Consider the following 18,883-nt stretch of genomic DNA (forward strand, 5'->3'; position numbering starts at 1 on the left):
GGTACCTGAGGGACATCTCCCTGCTCCTTCCGATGGCTTCTTTCTGTAACGGATAATGGGGATCAAAGGGAAAGCATTCGCCCAAGCATGGCCACTCTCACCCCAGCTTTCCTGGGCTCCCCACTTAAATAATCATGCCAGGGAGTTGAGAGCCTCAGGGTCAAGTCAGGGCAGAGCTGGTCTCTCAGAAGCGTCCCCAGTACTTGACCGGAGGTTGGAGTCTAGAATCAATGGTAAATCCTTTTTCCACACTGTGCCATCCAGGAGTCTACACCCCTCCTCTCCCCAAGGCTTTTGCTTCCTTGAGTTTCCCCAAATAATTTCTGTTTTCCTCCTGCGATGTGGTTGTCAGCCCCTCTCACCGGCCCTCTGTGCTCTGCCCCGGGAGGCTCCGTGGACTGCTGTTATGGTCCCAGCTTCTCTGGGAAACAGGCTGGGCTGCGGCCGGCGTCTGTAACCCAGGCAGACTCTGCTGCAACCTCTGCTGGGCGTGTCTCTCTGCAGAGCGGGGATGATGAGGAGTACCAGCGCATCTATGACACAAAGATCAAGCCTCGGCTGAAGTCGGAGGACGGAATGGAAGGGGAGACCCAGAGCCGCACCATCACGGTGACTAGAAGGGTCACGGCCTACACTGTGGATGTGACGGGCCGGGAAGGAGCCAAGGACATCGACATCAGCAGCCCTGACTTCAAGATCAAGATTCCACGGCACGAACTGACCGAAATTTCCACTGTGGATGTGCAGAGCCAGCCTGGAAAGACAGTGATCAGGCTGCCCTCAGGCTTGGGGGAAGCGTCTTCGACCACAGGCTCTGCTGTGGACATTCAAGCAGGTTCCATTTCCACTTCCGGACCAGAGCTCCAAGGTGCCAGCCACTCGAAACTCCAGGTCACCGTGCCTGGCATAAAGGTGGGAAGCCCAGGCGTCAATGTCGGTTCAAAGGGCCTAGACTTGGGTGGCAAAGGGGGAGTCCAAATTCCAGAAGTGGGCATTTCATCTGCTTTTAGGGGCGGGGCAGTAGAGGTACAGGGCCCATCTCTTGAGAATGACAATAATGGGAAAATTAAAATTCCCACCATGAAGGTGCCCAAATTGGGTGTCTCCACAGGGCCCGAGGGCCAGTTTTCAGAGACAGGGTTTAGTATTTCTGCACCTGAATTGTCTGTGGGGCACAAGGGCAGCAAGCCAGGCATGACCATGGGTGGGAACATCCAAACCCCTCAGCTAGAAGTCAGTGCTCCCTGTGCCAGTGTTGAGGGGAAGCTGAAGGGCCCCCAGATTACCGGACCATCACTTGAGGGAGACCTAAGCCTGAAAGGTGCCAAGCCACAGGGGAATATAGGGATGAATATCTCTGCTCCAAAAGTCAAGGGCAACATCACTGGCCCCAGTGTGGAAGTTCAAGGCCCTGATGTTGATATGCAGGGGCCTGGAGGCAAACTGAATATGCCCAAGATGAAAGTCCCCAAATTCTCTGTATCGGGTTCTAAGGGAGAAGGAGCTGGAATTGATGTGATACAACCCACAGGTGAAGTGACTCTTCCTGGGGTCTCTGGGCATGTCAGCCTGCCTAAGGTTGCTACTGGGGGGCTGGAAGGGAAGATAAAGGGTACTAAAGTCAAGAATCCTGAAATGGTTATTCAGAAACCTAAAATCTCCTTGCAGGAGGTGGATCTGACCCTGGGGTCCTCCAAACTGAAAGGAGATATTAAACTTCCCACTCAGGAGGTGCAAAGTGATGTTAAGGGACCTCAAGTGACAGTTAAAGGCTCCAAAGTGGACGTACAGACACCCAGCCTAGAGGGGACCCTGGCAGGACCCAAGCTGAGTGGTTCTCCTGGGAAAGTCGGAACCTGCAGTATCTCTATGGCAGATGTAGACCTAACCGTGGGTGCACCTAAAGTGAAAGGGGGTGCAGATGCCACACTCCCAAAAGTAGAAGGGAAAGTCAAAGTCCCTGAAGTTAATGTCAGAGGCCCCAAAGTGGATGTCAGTGCCCCAGATGTGGATCTTCATGGCCCAGAGTGGAACCTGAAAATGCCCAAGATGAAAATGCCCAAGTTCAGCACTCCTGGAGTCAAAGGGGAAGGTCTGGACGTAGATGTGAATCTACCCAAAGGACATGCCAGTATTACAGGGCCCAACGTCAACATGGAAGTCCCAGATGTCAACATAGGAGGCCAGGGGCGTGAATTTAAAGGCCCTGATGTTAAGTTGCCTGAAGTGAGTGTCAAGACACCAAAGATCTCCATGCCTGATGTAGAGCTACATGTTAAAGGCACAAAGATAAAAGGAGAGTATGATGTAACGGCACCAAAACTGGAAGGGGAACTGAAAGGCCCCCAGGTGAACATTAATGCTCCAGATGTGGATGTTCACGGCCCCGACTGGCATCTGAAGATGCCCAAGATGAAAATGCCCAAGTTCACAGTGCCAGGGCTCAAAGCAGAGGGCCCAGATGTGGACGTGAACCTGCCCAAGCCTGATGTGGACATTTCCGGGCCCAAGGTAGATGTTAGTGCTCCTGATGTGAGAATTGAGGGACCAGAAGGAAAATTGAAAGGGCCCAAATTTAAGATGCCTGAGATGAACATCAAAGCCCCCAAGATCTCCATGCCAGATGTGGGTTTACATCTGAAAGGCCCTAGTGTAAAAGGAGAATATGATGTCACAGCACCAAAGATTGAAGGTGAGGTTAAAGTTCCCGATGTTGAACTCAAAAGTGCCAAAGTGGACATTGATGTCCCAGATGTGGATGTGCATGGCCCAGATTGGCACCTGAAGATGCCCAAGATGAAAATGCCAAAGTTCAGCATGCCTGGCTTCAAAGCAGAGGGCCCAGAAGTGGATGTGAACCTGCCCAAAGCTGACATTGACATCTCAGGACCCAAGGTGGATGTTGAAGTTCCAGATGTGAACATCGAAGGACCTGAAGGAAAGCTGAAGGGTCCCAAGTTTAAGATGCCTGAGATGAATATCAAGGCCCCAAAGATCTCCATGCCTGATGTGGACTTGCATATGAAAGGTCCCAAGGTCAAGGGAGAATATGATGTCACAGTGCCAAAGCTGGAAGGTGACCTGAAAGGGCCAAAAGTAGATGTCAGTGCCCCAGATGTTGAAGTTCATGGTCCTGATTGGAACCTAAAGATGCCCAAGATGAAAATGCCCAAATTTACCATGCCTAGTCTCAAAGGAGAGGGCCCAGAACTTGATGTGAACCTGCCCAAGCATGATGTGGACCTTTCTGCACCCAAGGTAGATGTTAGTGCTCCAGATCTGAGCCTTGAAGGACCTGAAGGGAAGTTGAAAGGCCCCAAGTTTAAGATGCCTGAAATGCACTTCAAAGCTCCTAAGATGACTCTGCCTGATGTTGACCTTGATCTTAAAGGACCCAAAATGAAAGGAAATCTAGATATGTCTGCACCAAAAATAGAAGGTGAGATGAAAGTTCCAGACGTGGAAATCAAAGGCCCCAAGATAGATATGAAAGCACCAGATGTGGAGGTACAAGGAGACTGGGGCCTGAAAATGCCCAAGATGAAAATGCCAAAGTTCAGCATGCCTGGCTTCAAAGCAGAGGGCCCAGAAGTGGATGTGAACCTGCCCAAGGCCGACATTGACGTCTCTGGACCCAAGGTTGACATTGAAGCCCCAGATGTGAGCCTGGAGGGACCAGAAGGGAAGCTGAAGGGTCCCAAGTTTAAGATGCCTGAGATGCATTTCAAGGCCCCCAAGATCTCCAAGCCTGATTTACATTTGAAAGGCCCCAAAGTCAAAGGGGATGTGGATGTGGATGTGTCTATGCCCAAGATAGAAGGTGAAATGAAAGTGCCAGATATGGACATCAAAGGACCCAAAGTAGACATTGATGTCCCAGATGTGGATGTTCATGGCCCAGACTGGAACCTGAAGATGCCCAAGATGAAAATGCCCAAGTTCAGCATGCCTGGCTTCAAAGCAGAGGGCCCAGAAGTGGATGTGAATCTGCCCAAGGCCGACATTGACATCTCTGGACCCAAGGTTGACATTGAAGCCCCAGATGTGAGCCTGGAGGGACCAGAAGGGAAGCTGAAGGGTCCCAAGTTTAAGATGCCTGAGATGCACTTCAAGACTCCCAAGATCTCCATGCCTGATGTGAACCTAAACCTTAAGGGACCAAAACTAAAGGGAGATGCAGATGTGTCTTTGCCTGATGTAGAAGGTGAAATAAAAGTGCCAGATGTCAATCTTAAAGGACCCAAGGTTGACATTAGTGCCCCAGATGTGGATGTTCATGGCCCAGACTGGCACCTGAAGATGCCCAAGATGAAAATGCCCAAGTTCAGCATGCCTGGCTTCAAAGCAGAAGGCCCAGAAGTGGACGTGAACCTGCCCAAAGCTGACATTGACGTCTCAGGACCCAAGGTAGATGTGGAAGTTCCAGATGTGAACGTTGAAGGTCCAGATGCAAAACTAAAGGGTCCTAAATTTAAGATGCCAGAAGTGAATATAAAGCCTCAGAAGATACCCATGCCAGATGTTGGTTTGCATTTGAAAGGTCCTAAAATGAAAGGAGATTTTGATGTTACAGTCCCAAAAGTAGAAGGAGAGATAAAAGCTCCTGATGTGGACGTTAAAGGTCCCAAAGTGGATATCAGTGCACCAGATGTGGGGGTTCATGGTCCAGACTGGCACCTGAAGATGCCCAAAGTGAAAATGCCAAAGTTCAGCATGCCTGGCTTCAAAGGAGAGGGCCCAGAAGTGGATGTGAACCTTCCCAAGGCTGACGTTAGTGTCTCTGGACCCAAGGTGGACATTAATGCCCCAGATGTGACTCTTGAAAGTCCAGAGGGGAAGCTAAAGGGTCCCAAGTTCAAAATGCCAAGCATGAATATACAGACACACAAAATTTCTATGCCTGATGTTGGACTTAATCTGAAAGCCCCTAAACTGAAGACTGATGTAGATGTTTCCCTCCCTAAAGTGGAAGGAGACCTAAAATTTCCTGAAATAGATGTGAAAGCTCCTCAGGTGGATGTGGATGTTGGTGATATTGATATTGAATGTCCTGAAGGAAAGATGAAAGGCCCTAAATTTAAGATGCCTGAGATGCACTTTAAAGCCCCCAAGATCTCCATGCCTGATGTACACTTGAAAGGCCCCAAAGTCAAAGGGGATGTGGATGTGTCCGTGCCCAAGATAGAAGGTGAAATGAAAGTGCCAGATGTGGACATCAAAGCCCCCAAAATGGACATTGATGCACCAGATGTGGATGTTCAAGGCCCAGACTGGCACCTGAAGATGCCCAAAGTGAAAATGCCCAAGTTCAGCATGCCTGGCTTCAAAGGAGAGGGCCCAGAAGTGGATGTAAACTTGCCAAAGGCTGACATTAATGTTTCTGGCCCCAAACTGGACATTGATGCTCCTGATTTGGATATTGAGGGACCAGAAGGAAAATTAAAAGGCTCTAAATTTAAGATGCCTAAATTGAATATCAAAACTTCCAAGATATCCATGCCAAATGTGGACTTGAATTTGAAGGGACCCAAACTGAAAGGTGAGATAGATGCTTCCATGCCAGAACTAGAAGGTGATATCAGAGGTCCCAGCGTGGATGTGGAGGTGCCCGATGTCGATCTGGAATGTCCTGATGCAAAGTTGAAGGGTCCCAAGTTTAAGATGCCTGAGATGCACTTCAAGACCCCCAAGATCTCCATGCCTGATGTACATTTGAAAGGCCCCAAAGTCAAAGGGGATGTGGATGTGTCTGTGCCAAAATTGGAGGGAGATTTGAAGGGTCCCAATGTGGACATAGCGCTGCCTGACGTCGATCTGGAATGTCCTGATGCAAAGTTGAAGGGTCCCAAGTTTAAGATGCCTGAGATGCACTTCAAGACCCCCAAGATCTCCATGCCTGATGTACATTTGAAAGGCCCCAAAGTCAAAGGGGATGTGGATGTGTCTGTGCCCAAGATAGAAGGTGAAATGAAAGTGCCAGATGTGGACATCAAAGGACCCAAAGTAGACATTGATGTCCCAGATGTGGATGTTCATGGCCCAGACTGGAACCTGAAGATGCCCAAGATGAAAATGCCCAAGTTCAGCATGCCTGGCTTCAAAGCAGAGGGCCCAGAAGTGGATGTGAACCTGCCCAAGGCCGACATTGACATCTCTGGACCCAAGGTTGACATTGAAGCCCCAGATGTGAGCCTGGAGGGACCAGAAGGGAAGCTGAAGGGTCCTAAGTTTAAGATGCCTGATATGCATTTCAAGACCCCCAAGATCTCCATGCCTGATGTAGACTTACACTTGAAAGGCCCCAAAGTCAAAGGGGATGTGGATGTGTCTGTGCCAAAATTGGAGGGAGATTTGAAGGGTCCCAATGTGGACATAGCGCTGCCTGACGTCGATCTGGAATGTCCTGATGCAAAGTTGAAGGGTCCCAAGTTTAAGATGCCTGAGATGCACTTCAAGACCCCCAAGATCTCCATGCCTGATGTACATTTGAAAGGCCCCAAAGTCAAAGGGGATGTGGATGTGTCTGTGCCCAAGATAGAAGGTGAAATGAAAGTGCCAGATGTGGACATCAAAGGACCCAAAGTAGACATTGATGTCCCAGATGTGGATGTTCATGGCCCAGACTGGAACCTGAAGATGCCCAAGATGAAAATGCCCAAGTTCAGCATGCCTGGCTTCAAAGCAGAGGGCCCAGAAGTGGATGTGAATCTGCCCAAGGCCGACATTGACATCTCTGGACCCAAGGTTGACATTGAAGCCCCAGATGTGAGCCTGGAGGGACCAGAAGGGAAGTTGAAAGGCCCTAAGTTCAAGATGCCAGACATGCACTTCCATGCTCCCAAGATCTCCATGCCTGATGTTGACTTCAACTTAAAGGGGCCTAAAGTGAAAGGAGACTTTGATGTTTCTGCCCCAAAGATGGAAGGAGAGTTCAAGGGTCCAGAATTGGATGTCAAGGGCCCCAAATTGGATGTTGAAGTGCCAGACGTAGCTGTGGAAGGCCCAGATGGCAAATGGAAAAGTCCTAAATTTAAGATGCCAGATATGCATTTTAAAGCTCCCAAAATCTCCATGCCAGATGTCAATCTACACTTAAAAAGCCCCAAGATCAAAGGAGAAGTGGATGTAGATGTTCCCAAATTGGAAGGGGACCTCAAAGGTGACATCAGTGGGCCAGATACCGACATTGAAGGGCCAGAGGGCAAATTGAAAGGCCCCAAGTTCAAGATGCCTGACATGCATTTCAAAGCCCCAAATATTTCTATGCCTGATGTGGACCTGAATCTGAAAGGACCTAAAATCAAGGGGGATGTTGATGTGTCTGTGCCTGAGGTAGAAGGTAAAGTACCAGATGTGAACATCAAGGGCCCCAAAGCAGACATAAGTGTTCCTGAAGTTCACGGACCAGACTGGCACCTGAAGATGCCCAAGATGAAAATGCCAAAGTTCAGCATGCCTGGCTTCAAAGCAGAGGGTCCAGAAGTGGATGTGAACCTGCCCAAGGCCGACATTGATGTCTCAGTGCCCAAAGTGGACATTGAAGGTCCTGATGTTAACATTGAAGGACCAGAAGGAAAATTGAAAGGTCCTAAATTCAAGATGCCTGAGATGAACATCAAAGCCCCCAAGATCTCCATGCCTGACATTGATTTGCATCTGAAAGGCCCAAAAGTAAAGGGCGATGTGGACGTTTCTCTGCCTAAAGTTGAAGGCCCTGAAGTTGACATAAAGGGCCCCAAAGTGGACATTGATGTACCAGATGTAGATGTTCATGGCCCAGATTGGCATCTGAAGATGCCCAAGGTGAAAATGCCCAAGTTCAGCATGCCTGGCCTCAAAGGAGAGGGCCCAGAAGTGGATGTGAACCTGCCCAAGGCTGACATTGATGTCTCAGGACCCAAAGTGGACATTGAAGGTCCGGATGTGAATATTGAAGGACCAGAAGGAAAGTGGAAAAGTCCAAAGTTTAAGATGCCTGAAATGCATTTTAAGACTCCAAAGTTATCCATGCCAGATATTGATCTTAATCTAACAGGTCCAAAAATAAAAGGAGGCATGGAAGTCACAGGTCCCAAGGTAGAAGGAGATCTGAAAGGCCCTGAAGTTGACCTCAAGGGCCCCAAAGTGGACATTGATGTCCCAGATGTGGATGTTCATGGACCAGACTGGCACTTGAAGATGCCTAAGATGAAAATGCCCAAGTTCAGCATGCCAGGATTCAAAGCAGAGGGCCCAGAAGTGGATGTGAACCTTCCCAAAGCGGACATTGATGTTACTGGACCCAAGGTAGACATTGAGGGCCCTGATGTTAACATTGAAGGACCAGAAGGAAAATTGAAAGGTCCCAAATTTAAGATGCCTGAGATGAACATCAAAACCCCCAAGATCTCCATGCCTGACTTTGATTTGCATCTGAAAGGCCCGAAAGTAAAGGGTGATGTGGATGTTTCTCTGCCTAAAGTTGAAGGTGACCTGAAAGGTCCTGAAGTTGACATCAAAGGCCCCAAAGTGGGTGTCAATGTTCCAGATATGGATGTTCATGGCCCAGATTGGCATCTGAAAATGCCCAAGGTGAAAATGCCCAAGTTTAGCATGCCAGGTTTCAAAGGAGAAAGTCCTGAGGTGGATGTGAACCTGCCCAAGGCTGACATTGATGTCTCAGGACCCAAAGTGGACATTGAAGGTCCTGATGTTAACATTGAAGGTCCTGAGGGAAAGTTAAAAGGTCCCAAGTTTAAGATGCCCGAGATGAACATCAAGGCCCCAAAGATCTCCATGCCTGACATTGATCTTAACCTGAAAGGCCCCAAAGTGAAGGGTGATGTGGATGTGTCTTTACCAAAAGTGGAAGGTGACATTAAGGCTCCTGAAGTGGATATTAAAGGCCCCAAAGTGGACATTGATGTCCCAGATGTGGATGTTCATGGCCCAGACTGGCACCTGAAGATGCCCAAGGTGAAAATGCCCAAGTTCAGCATGCCTGGCTTCAAAGGAGAAGGCCCTGAGGTGGATGTGAATCTGCCCAAAGGTGATATTAATGTCTCAGGACCCAAGGTGGATATTGATGTTCCAGATGTTAATATCGAAGGTCCAGATGCAAAACTGAAGGGTCCCAAATTCAAGATGCCTGAGATGAATATCAAAGCTCCTAAGATATCAATGCCAGATTTGGATCTCAATCTTAAAGGTCCTAAAATGAAAGGAGATGTCGATGTTTCACTTCCAGCTGTTGAAGGTGATTTGAAAGGGCCTAGTATTGACATCAAGGGCCCGAAGATAGATTTGGATGCTCCAGATGTTGACATTCATGGCCCAGAAGGCAAATTAAAAGGCCCAAAACTGAAGATGCCTGACATGCATGTAAACATGCCCAAGATTTCCATGCCAGAAATTGACTTGAATTTGAAAGGCTCAAAGCTCAAGGGAGATGTTGATGTTTCTGGGCCCAAGTTTGAAGGTGACATTAAAGCTCCCAAGTTGGACGTAAAGGGCCCAGAAGTGGACATTTCTGGTCCTAAGCTTAATGTTGAAGGCAAGTCAAAGAAATCTCGTTTTAAGCTTCCCAAATTTAATTTTTCGGGCTCCAAAGTTCAAATGCCTGAGGTGGATGTCAAAGTGAAAAAGCCAGATATTGATGTAACAGGCCCCAAAGTTGATATCAATGCTCCTGATGTTGAGGTCCAAGGAAAAGCAAAAGGATCCAAGTTCAAAATGCCTTTTCTGAGCATTTCATCTCCTAAAGTTTCTATGCCTGATGTGGAGTTAAATCTGAAAAGTCCTAAAGTCAAAGGAGACTTAGATGTTACAGGTCCTAACTTAGAAGGTGACTTTAAAGGACCACAAGTGGATCTTAAAGCACCAGAAGTTCATCTTGATGCACCTGATGTGGATGTACATGGTCCAGACTGGAATTTGAAAATGCCCAAGATGAAAATGCCGAAGTTTGGTGTGCCTGGCTTAAAAGCAGAAGGGCCAGATGTGGCTGTGGATCTACCAAAAGGAGATATCCACATAGAGGCTCCTAAAATGGACATTGAGGGCCCAGAAGTGAATGTGGAAGGTCTAGAAGGAGGTTTAAAAGGTCCCAAAATTAAGATGCCTGACGTGAATATCAAAGCACCCAAGATCTCCATGCCTGACATTGATTTAAACCTGAAGGGCCCCAAGATAAGAGGTGATGTGGATGTTTCTCTGCCCAAAGTAGAAGGAGATCTAAAAGTGCCAGGGGTTGACATCAAAGGTCCCAAAGTAGACATTGGTGTTCCTGATGTGGATGTTCATGGCCCAGACTGGCACCTAAAGATGCCCAAAATGAAAATGCCAAAGTTCAACATGCCTGGCTTCAAAGGAGAAGGCCCTGAGGTGGATGTGAATCTGCCCCAGGCCGACATTGGTGTCTCAGGACCCAAGGTGGACATTGATGTTCCAGATGTGAATATTGAAGGTCCAGATGCAAAACTGAAGGGTCCCAAGTTCAAGATGCCTGAGATGAACATCAAAGCTCCTAAGATCTCCATGCCTGACATTGACTTAAACCTGAAGGGACCCAAAATGAAGGGCGATGTGGATGTGTCTTTGCCAAAAATGGAAGGTGACCTAAAAGGCCCTGAGGTGGACATCAAGGGCCCCAAAGTGGACATTGACACTCCTGATATTAACATTGAAGGCCCAGAGGGGAAATTGAAGGGGCCTAAATTCAAGATGCCAGAAATGCACATAAAGGCTCCCAAGATCTCTATGCCTGACATTGATTTAAACTTGAAAGGCCCCAAGGTAAAAAGTGATATGGATATTTCCCTGCCTAAGGTTGAAGGTGACCTGAAAGGCCCTGAATTTGACATCAAAGGCCCTAAAGTGGATATTGACGTCCCAGATGTGGATGTGCATGGCCCAGATTGGCACCTGAAGATGCCCAAGATAAAAATGCCAAAGATCAGCATGCCAGGCTTCAAAGGAGAGGGCCCAGAAGTGGATGTGAACTTGCCCAGGGCTGACATCGATGTCTCAGGACCCAAAGTGGACATTGAGGGTCCTGATGTTAACATTGAAGGACCAGAAGGAAAGTTGAAAGGTCCTAAGTTCAAGATGCCTGAGATGAACATCAAAGCCCCCAAGATCTCCATGCCTGACTTTGATTTGCATCTGAAAGGTCCTAAGGTCAAAGGAGATGTGGATGTTTCCCTCCCTAAGATAGAAGGTGACTTGAAAGGCCCTGAAGTGGACATCAAAGCCCCCAAAATGGACATTGATGCACCAGATGTGGACGTTCATGGCCCAGACTGGCACCTTAAGATGCCCAAGATAAAAATGCCCAAAATCAGCATGCCTGGCTTCAAAGGAGAGGGCCCAGAAGTGGATGTGAACTTGCCCAGGGCTGACATCGATGTCTCAGGACCCAAAGTGGACATTGAGGGTCCTGATGTTAACATTGAAGGACCAGAAGGAAAGTTGAAAGGTCCTAAGTTCAAGATGCCTGAGATGAACATCAAAGCCCCCAAGATCTCCATGCCTGACTTTGATTTGCATCTGAAAGGACCTAAGGTCAAAGGAGATGTGGATGTTTCACTCCCTAAGGTGGAAGGTGACCTGAGAGGCCCTGAAGTGGACATCAAAGCCCCCAAAATGGACATTGATGCACCAGATGTGGATGTTCAAGGTCCAGACTGGCATCTCAAGATGCCCAAGATAAAAATGCCCAAGTTCAGCATGCCCGGCTTCAAAGGAGAAGGCCCTGAGGTCGATGTGAACCTCCCCAAAGCTGACATTGACATCTCAGGACCCAAGGTGGACATAGACACTCCTGACATTGACATTCATGGCCCAGAAGGGAAACTGAAGGGCCCCAAGTTTAAAATGCCTGACCTGCATCTCAAAGCACCCAAGATCTCCATGCCTGAGGTTGACCTGAATCTGAAAGGCCCCAAAGTGAAGGGTGATGTGGATGTGTCTTTACCAAAAGTGGAAGGTGACATTAAGGCTCCTGAAGTGGATATTAAAGGCCCCAAAGTGGACATTGATGTCCCAGATGTGGATGTTCATGGCCCAGACTGGCACCTGAAGATGCCCAAGGTGAAAATGCCCAAGTTCAGCATGCCTGGCTTCAAAGGAGAAGGCCCTGAGGTGGATGTGAATCTGCCCAAAGGTGATATTAATGTCTCAGGACCCAAGGTGGACATTGATGTTCCAGATGTGAATATCGAAGGTCCAGATGCAAAACTGAAGGGTCCCAAGTTCAAGATGCCTGAGATGAACATCAAAGCTCCTAAGATCTCCATGCCTGACATTGACTTAAACCTGAAAGGTCCCAAAGTAAAGGGTGATGTTGATGTTTCCCTGCCTAAGGTTGAAGGTGACCTCAAGGGTCCTGGAATTGACATCAAAGGTCCCAAAGTGGACATTGATGCTCCCGATGTGGATGTTCATGGTCCAGACTGGCACCTGAAGATGCCCAAGGTGAAAATGCCCAAGTTCAGCATGCCTGGCTTCAAAGGAGAGGGCCCAGAAATAGATGTGAACTTGCCCAAGGCTGACATTGATGTCTCAGGACCCAAGGTGGACATTGCTGTTCCAGATGTGAGTGTTGAAGGTCCAGATGCAAAACTGAAGGGTCCCAAATTCAAGATGCCTGAGATGAACATCAAAGCTCCCAAAATCTCCATGCCTGACCTTGACTTAAACTTGAAGGGCCCCAAAGTGAAGGGTAATGTGGATGTCTCTCTACCTAAAGTGGAAGGTGACCTCAAAGGCCCAGAAATTGACATGAAGGCACCCAAATTGGACATTGATACTCCTGATATCAATATTGAAGGTCCAGAAGGAAAATTGAAGGGGCCCAAATTTAAGATGCCAGAGATGCACATTAAAGCTCCCAAGATCTCCATGCCCGACTTTGACTTAAACTTGAAAGGGCCAAAGGCAAAGGGTGATGTGGACCTTTCACTTCCTAAGGTAGAAGGTGATCTGAAAGGGCCAGAGATGGACATTGAGGGTCCTGAAGGGAAACTGAAAGGCCCCAAATTTAAGATGCCTGATGTGCATTTTAAAACCCCACAAATCTCCATGAGTGACATTGATTTGAACTTGAAAGGACCAAAGGTAAAAGGAGATTTGGACATTTCCGTTCCTAAACTGGAAGGAGATCTGAAAGGCCCCAAAGTGGATGTTAAAGGCCCTAAGCTGGACGTAGACACTCCTGACATTGACATTCATGGCCCAGAAGGGAAACTGAAGGGCCCCAAGTTTAAAATGCCTGACCTGCATCTCAAAGCACCCAAGATCTCCATGCCTGAGGTTGACCTGAATCTGAAGGGTCCTAAAGTAAAGGGAGATGTGGACGTGTCTCTGCCCAAAGTGGAAGGTGATCTCAAGGGCCCTGAAGTTGACATCAAAGGCCCTAAAGTGGACATTGATGTCCCAGATGTGGATGTTCATGGCCCAGACTGGCACCTGAAGATGCCCAAGGTGAAAATGCCCAAGTTCAGCATGCCTGGCTTCAAAGGAGAGGGCCCTGAGGTGGATGTGAATCTGCCCAAAGGTGATATTAATGTCTCAGGACCCAAGGTGGACATTGATGTTCCAGATGTGAATATTGAAGGTCCAGATGCAAAACTGAAGGGTCCCAAGTTCAAGATGCCTGAGATGAACATCAAAGCTCCTAAGATCTCCATGCCTGACATTGACTTAAACCTGAAAGGTCCCAAAGTAAAGGGTGATGTTGATGTTTCCCTGCCTAAGGTTGAAGGTGACCTCAAGGGTCCTGGAATTGACATCAAAGGTCCCAAAGTGGACATTGATGCTCCCGATGTGGATGTTCATGGTCCAGACTGGCACCTGAAGATGCCCAAGGTGAAAATGCCCAAGTTCAGCATGCCTGGCTTCAAAGGAGAGGGCCCAGAAATAGATGTGAACTTGCCCAAGGCTGACATTGATGTCTCAGGACCCAAGGTGGACATTGCTGTTCCAGATGTGAGTGTTGAAGGTCCAGATGCGAAACTGAAGGGCCCCAAATTCAAGATGCCTGAGATTAATATCAAAGCTCCCAAAATTTCCATGCCTGATGTCGATCTAGATTTGAAAGGACCCAAAGTCAAAGGAGACTTCGATGTGTCTGTCCCTAAGATTAAAGGTAATTTCCAAGGCCCAGAAGTAGACCTTAAAGGTCCGGGTTTGGATTTTGAAGGCCCAGATGCCAAACTCAGTGGCCCACATTTGAAGATGCCATCACTGGATATATCTGCCCCTAAAGTAACTGTCCCTGATGTCGATTTGCATCTCAAGGCACCCAAAATCGGAATTTCTGGTCCCAAATTAGAAGGTGGAGAACTGGACTTTAAGGGGCCTAATGTTGATTTAGAAGCTCCAGACTTAGATGTACACATGGAGAGCCCGGATGTTAACATTGAAGGACCAGATGTTAAAATCCCTAAATTTAAGAAACCCAAGTTTGGATTTGGGGCGAAAGGCCCCAAAGCTGACCTGAAGTCACCTTCGGTTGATGTGACTGTTCCTGAGGCAGAGTTGAACATTGAAACTCCTGACATTAGTGTTGGTGGCAAGGGCAAGAAGAGTAAGTTTAAAATGCCTAAAATTCACATGAGTGGCCCTAAAATTAAAACCAAGAAACAAGGCTTTGATTTGAGTGTTCCTGGGGGTGAGATCGACGCCAGCATGAAGACTCCCGATGTAGATGTCAGTGTGACTGGGCCAGACGCCACACTGAAAGTCGACGCGAAATCTCCAAAGACCAAGAAAACTATGTTTGGAAAAATGTACTTCCCAGATGTAGAATTTGACATTAAATCACCCAAATTTAAAGCGGAGGCCCCCAAAATGGAGGGTGAAATCCAGGTTCCTGACCTTGATATGTCTTCACCAGGGATGAGTGTGGAAGGTTCTGACATCAAGCTGAAGGTGCCGAGTGTGGATGTGTCTGGACCCAAGATTGAGGGCAGCTTGAAAGGCCCCAGGGTGCAGGCAAACTTGGGTGCACCTGATGTCAATATTGAAGGCCCAGATGCTAAAGTCAAAGCACCATCATTCAACATTTCTGCCCCTCAAGTCGCCCTCCCTGATGTGAACGTTAGCTTGAAAGGACCAAAGATAAAGGGTGATGTCCCCAGTGTAGGATTGGAAGGACCAGACATAGATCTGCAAGGTCCAGAATCGAAAATCAAGTTCCCCAAGTTTTCGATGCCCAAGATTGGCGTCCCTGGTGTGAAAATGGAGGGTGGGGTGGCTGAGGCCCATGCACAGCTGCCCTCGCTTGAAGGAAGCGTGAGCTCACCGGATATTAAGCTTGCAGGGCCCGATGTGTCTCTGAAGGGGCCAAAAGTAGACTTGCCTTCAGTGAACCTCTCTATGCCAAAAATCTCCGGACCTGACCTTGATCTGAACTTGAAAGGACCAAGTTTGAAGGGAGACCTGGCTGTCTCTGGTGACATTAAATGCCCTAAAGTATCGGTAGGTGGCCCTGACCTAAGCTTGGAGACACCTGAAGGTGGTTTCAAACTTCCCCACATGAAGCTACCCCAGTTCGGCATCTCCTGTCCAGGGTCTGACTTGGACATTAACGTCAAGGGGCCACAGCTTACTGGAGATCTAAAGGGGCCAGGCATGGACATGAACCTCGGAGGACTGAACTTGAAAGGGCCACAGATCTCTGGCCCTCAGATCTCAGCACCGGATGTGGACTTGAACTTGGAAGGACCAAAAGTAAAAGGGAGCCTTGGGGGCATTGGTGAGATGAAAGGCCCCTCTTTTGGAGGAGGTCTTCCAGGCATCAGTGTTCAAGGCCTGGAAGGGAGCCTCCAAGTGCCCGGAAGTAAGGCCTCTGCATGTGGCGTGGGGCTGCAAGGTGTGCATGTGAAACTCCCCACCGGGCAAATTTCTGGCCCTGAAATCAAAGGCAACCTGCCAGGAATAGGTGTCCACGGGGCCGCTCCCGACATCAGTGTGAAAGGGCCTTCATTTAACACGGCATCTCCGCAGTCTGATTTTGGTATTGGCTTGAAGGGCCCGAAAATCAAAGGAGGTGTGGATGTTTCAGGGGGTGTCAGTGTCCCAGACGTCAGCCTGGGGGAAGGGCACATGAGTGTCAAAGGTTCTGGGGTTGAGTGGAAAGGACCCCAGGTGTCCTCTGCTCTCAACTTGGATGCCGGAGGACTTCATTTCTCAGGACCAAAAGCAGGAGGAGGTGCGAAAGGCCAGATTGGACTCCAGGGTCCTGGACTGAGTGTATCTGGGCTTCAAGGTCAGTTGGAAAGCAGATCTGGAAAAGTAACATTCCCTAAGATGAAGATCCCCAAATTCACCTTCTCTGGCCGTGAGCTGGTTGGCAGAGAAGTGGGGGTGGATATCAATTTCCCCAAAGCAGAGGCCAGTGTCCAGCCTGGTGCCGGAGAGGGCGAGTGGGAAGAGTCCGATGTAAAACTTAAAAAGTCCAAAATCAAAATGCCCAAGTTCAATTTTTCTAAACCTAAAGGGAAAGGCGGTGTCACCAGCTCCCCAGAAGCGTCCATCTCGGGGTCCAAAGGGGACCTGAAGAGCTCGAAGGCCAGCCTGGGCTCCCTGGAGGGGGAAGCAGAGGCGGAAACATCTTCACCCAAAGCCAAGTTCTCCTTGTTTAAAAGTAAGAAGCCACAGCACCGCTCCAATTCCTTCAGCGACGAAAGGGAGCTCTCTGCACCTTCCACCCCGACCGGGACTTTGGAGTTTGAAGGTGGGGAAGTGTCGCTGGAAGGTGAGAAAGTCAAAGGGAAACACGCGAAGCTGAAGTTTGGTACCTTTGGTGGATTAGGGTCAAAGAGCAAAGGTCATTATGAGGTGACTGGAAGTGATGATGAGGCAGGCAAGTTACAGGGGAGTGGAGTGTCCTTGGCCTCTAAGAAGTCCAGACTGTCCTCTTCCTCCAGCAATGACAGTGGGACGAAGGTTGGCATACAGCTTCCCGAGGTGGAGGTGGTGGTTTCCACGAAGAAGGAGTAGCAGGCCTTCGTGTACATACATGTATAAAGATCCATCAGCTTCGGGTGTGTTTGTATATGACCTCCCCAGAGAAACACGCCGACAGCCTCAGCAGCAGTGCGACCAGCTGGCCTCTGCCGGCGGCGGGTGCTGAGCCAGCTGCCATCCAGCTCCTGGAGCCTCACGGGCAGGCCGGGGCTTCAAGTCCCACCAGCCCGTGTGCAGAGTCGCGGCGTGTGCCTGGGGATTTCGGTTTTGTTGCTGCCGTTGCAGATTGTGCGCTGGGAGCTCCTGTTTACTACGCCAGCTTTTGTGTTTATTATTATCCTCATTTTTACTGAACATTGTTAGTGTCGGGGTAATGGAGACCCACTTTTTCATTGCAATGATGACTTTGGGGGCTTTTGTTAGCAAGGGGGGTGGGGTAGAAAGGCAGTAGAGGGGGGCCAGACCTCCATTTTCTCCTAAAATCGGATGTACGCAAACAGCCAACACCCAAAGAGGGCCGAGAGGAGGTGGCAGGCTGGGTGTGTGGGTGTTGTTTTAGAATTCTCTTCAGCATCGCTTTGTCCCCCAGGGGTGGTGGTCCCAGCCGGTGGGGCGCTTCAGTCAGAGGGAATTAGAAACTGTGCCAATCGGCCGACCCACTAGCCGAACACCGGGGGCTTCCATTCCGTGTGTTGGAAGAGAAACGTTTTCTTCGTGGCCACCATTTTCCTGATTAGTTCTGATTTCTTGTAACAGTTGTTATCATGATTAAGGAATTTTCCCGCACTTTAATGGCAACCTAATTAAGAATGTAAGAAAATCGACGCTGTCAAAGGCAAATAAAGCTGTGTATTAACCCTGACGTCCTGTGCCTTGGCGTTATGTGTTGAGGGGAAGAAGCTGAAGGAGGCTGCACACCAGCCCTGAGAGTTCACACGGGATCCACCCTGGGGCATCGCTGGGTTCACTACTGGGTAAGGGGAGGGACTCCGGGCTCCCGGCCCCTCCTGGTAAGGCTGGCCGTGCCTTTGAGAGGCTTGATGCTGGCACTCCAAGCCCCAGGACCCACTTGACACCTTTGCCACCTCAGATCTGAACGCACGATTCGGAAATGGTTCTAAACCGGTAAAACGATGCAGAGGGGAGTTTTTAAAAAGGCCTGTTGGAGTGGTGGAAGGGATCTAGCCGTGAGCCATAGGCCGGCCGTTGAATCCTGGCTTGGCTGCAGCTTTGCCGGGTGGTCTCAAGTTATCTGCCCTGCCTGGGCCTCAGTTTGCCCTTTGAAATAAGCAAGGGTGCGGGTCTTGTATCAGACACCTTCGTGGTTCCTTCGAGGCCACGTCAGGGCTGAACACGATGGCCGGTCTCTTCTGAGCATAGTCCCCTTTCGATTTCCAGCTCTGAGGACAATACACAGTGGGGGAGCCTCGTGGAAGGTGGCTCCTCAGGTCCGACACTGCTGGGCAGAGGGTCGTGTCCTCTCACACCAAAGCAAAGAGACTAAGCTCTTCCCCCGCCTTCCCCGGAGCTGCGGCCTTGCTGCCGGTGCAGGCGACTCTCCCATCACCCTCAGATCACACAACAGCTGCCGCCCCCGCCCACCCTCTGTGGGCAGCTTCTCGGGGTTTCTACAGGAGCAATGGGACCTGCCCAACGTGAACTCAACCTGCCCTTGCTCAGCTCGGTCCATCCATCCATTCCCCCCTCGGCCAGCACAGCCTCTGTCCCTGGGGGCTGGGGCAGTTGGTTTGGAAAAGAGAGGTAACAAGGCAAACATGTGGTCCTGTTGCCGCTTTCTTAAGGCAACTGACTTACTGCTGTGTTTGTGAATTGGGCCAGATACTGAACCCTCCTTTAGCCTCAGTTTCCTTGTCCCTAAAATTAGGGACAGTGTCCACAAGGTCAGAGTCCCCTCGGGTGTTTGGGCTATGTG

At 49.2% G+C, this 18,883-nt stretch overlaps 1 protein-coding gene across 5 annotated transcripts in view; it reads left to right on the forward strand.

Annotated features, from left to right (window-relative positions):
- AHNAK (AHNAK nucleoprotein) overlaps positions 1 to 18,883 on the forward strand; it is a 74,994-nt gene that overhangs the window by 10,621 nt on the left and 45,490 nt on the right. For 2 of the 5 annotated variants that reach the window (XM_037126634.2, XM_037126633.2), the window contains one exon: positions 505 to 17,812. The exons of 2 other annotated variants lie outside the window; for them this stretch is intronic. In XM_037126634.2, coding sequence (XP_036982529.2) covers positions 505 to 16,983 — 16,479 coding nt within the window. In that variant the 3' untranslated portion in view covers positions 16,984 to 17,812. Of the gene's footprint in view, positions 1 to 504; positions 17,813 to 18,883 lie in introns of those variants that run through there. One more of the 5 variants, XM_037126637.2, reaches the window with a different exon arrangement.

This window comes from Artibeus jamaicensis, unplaced genomic scaffold (assembly GCF_021234435.1).
Source record: "Artibeus jamaicensis isolate MK-2021 breed Jamaican fruit bat unplaced genomic scaffold, CSHL_Jam_final scaffold_614, whole genome shotgun sequence".
Lineage (NCBI taxonomy): Eukaryota > Metazoa > Chordata > Mammalia > Chiroptera > Phyllostomidae > Artibeus > Artibeus jamaicensis.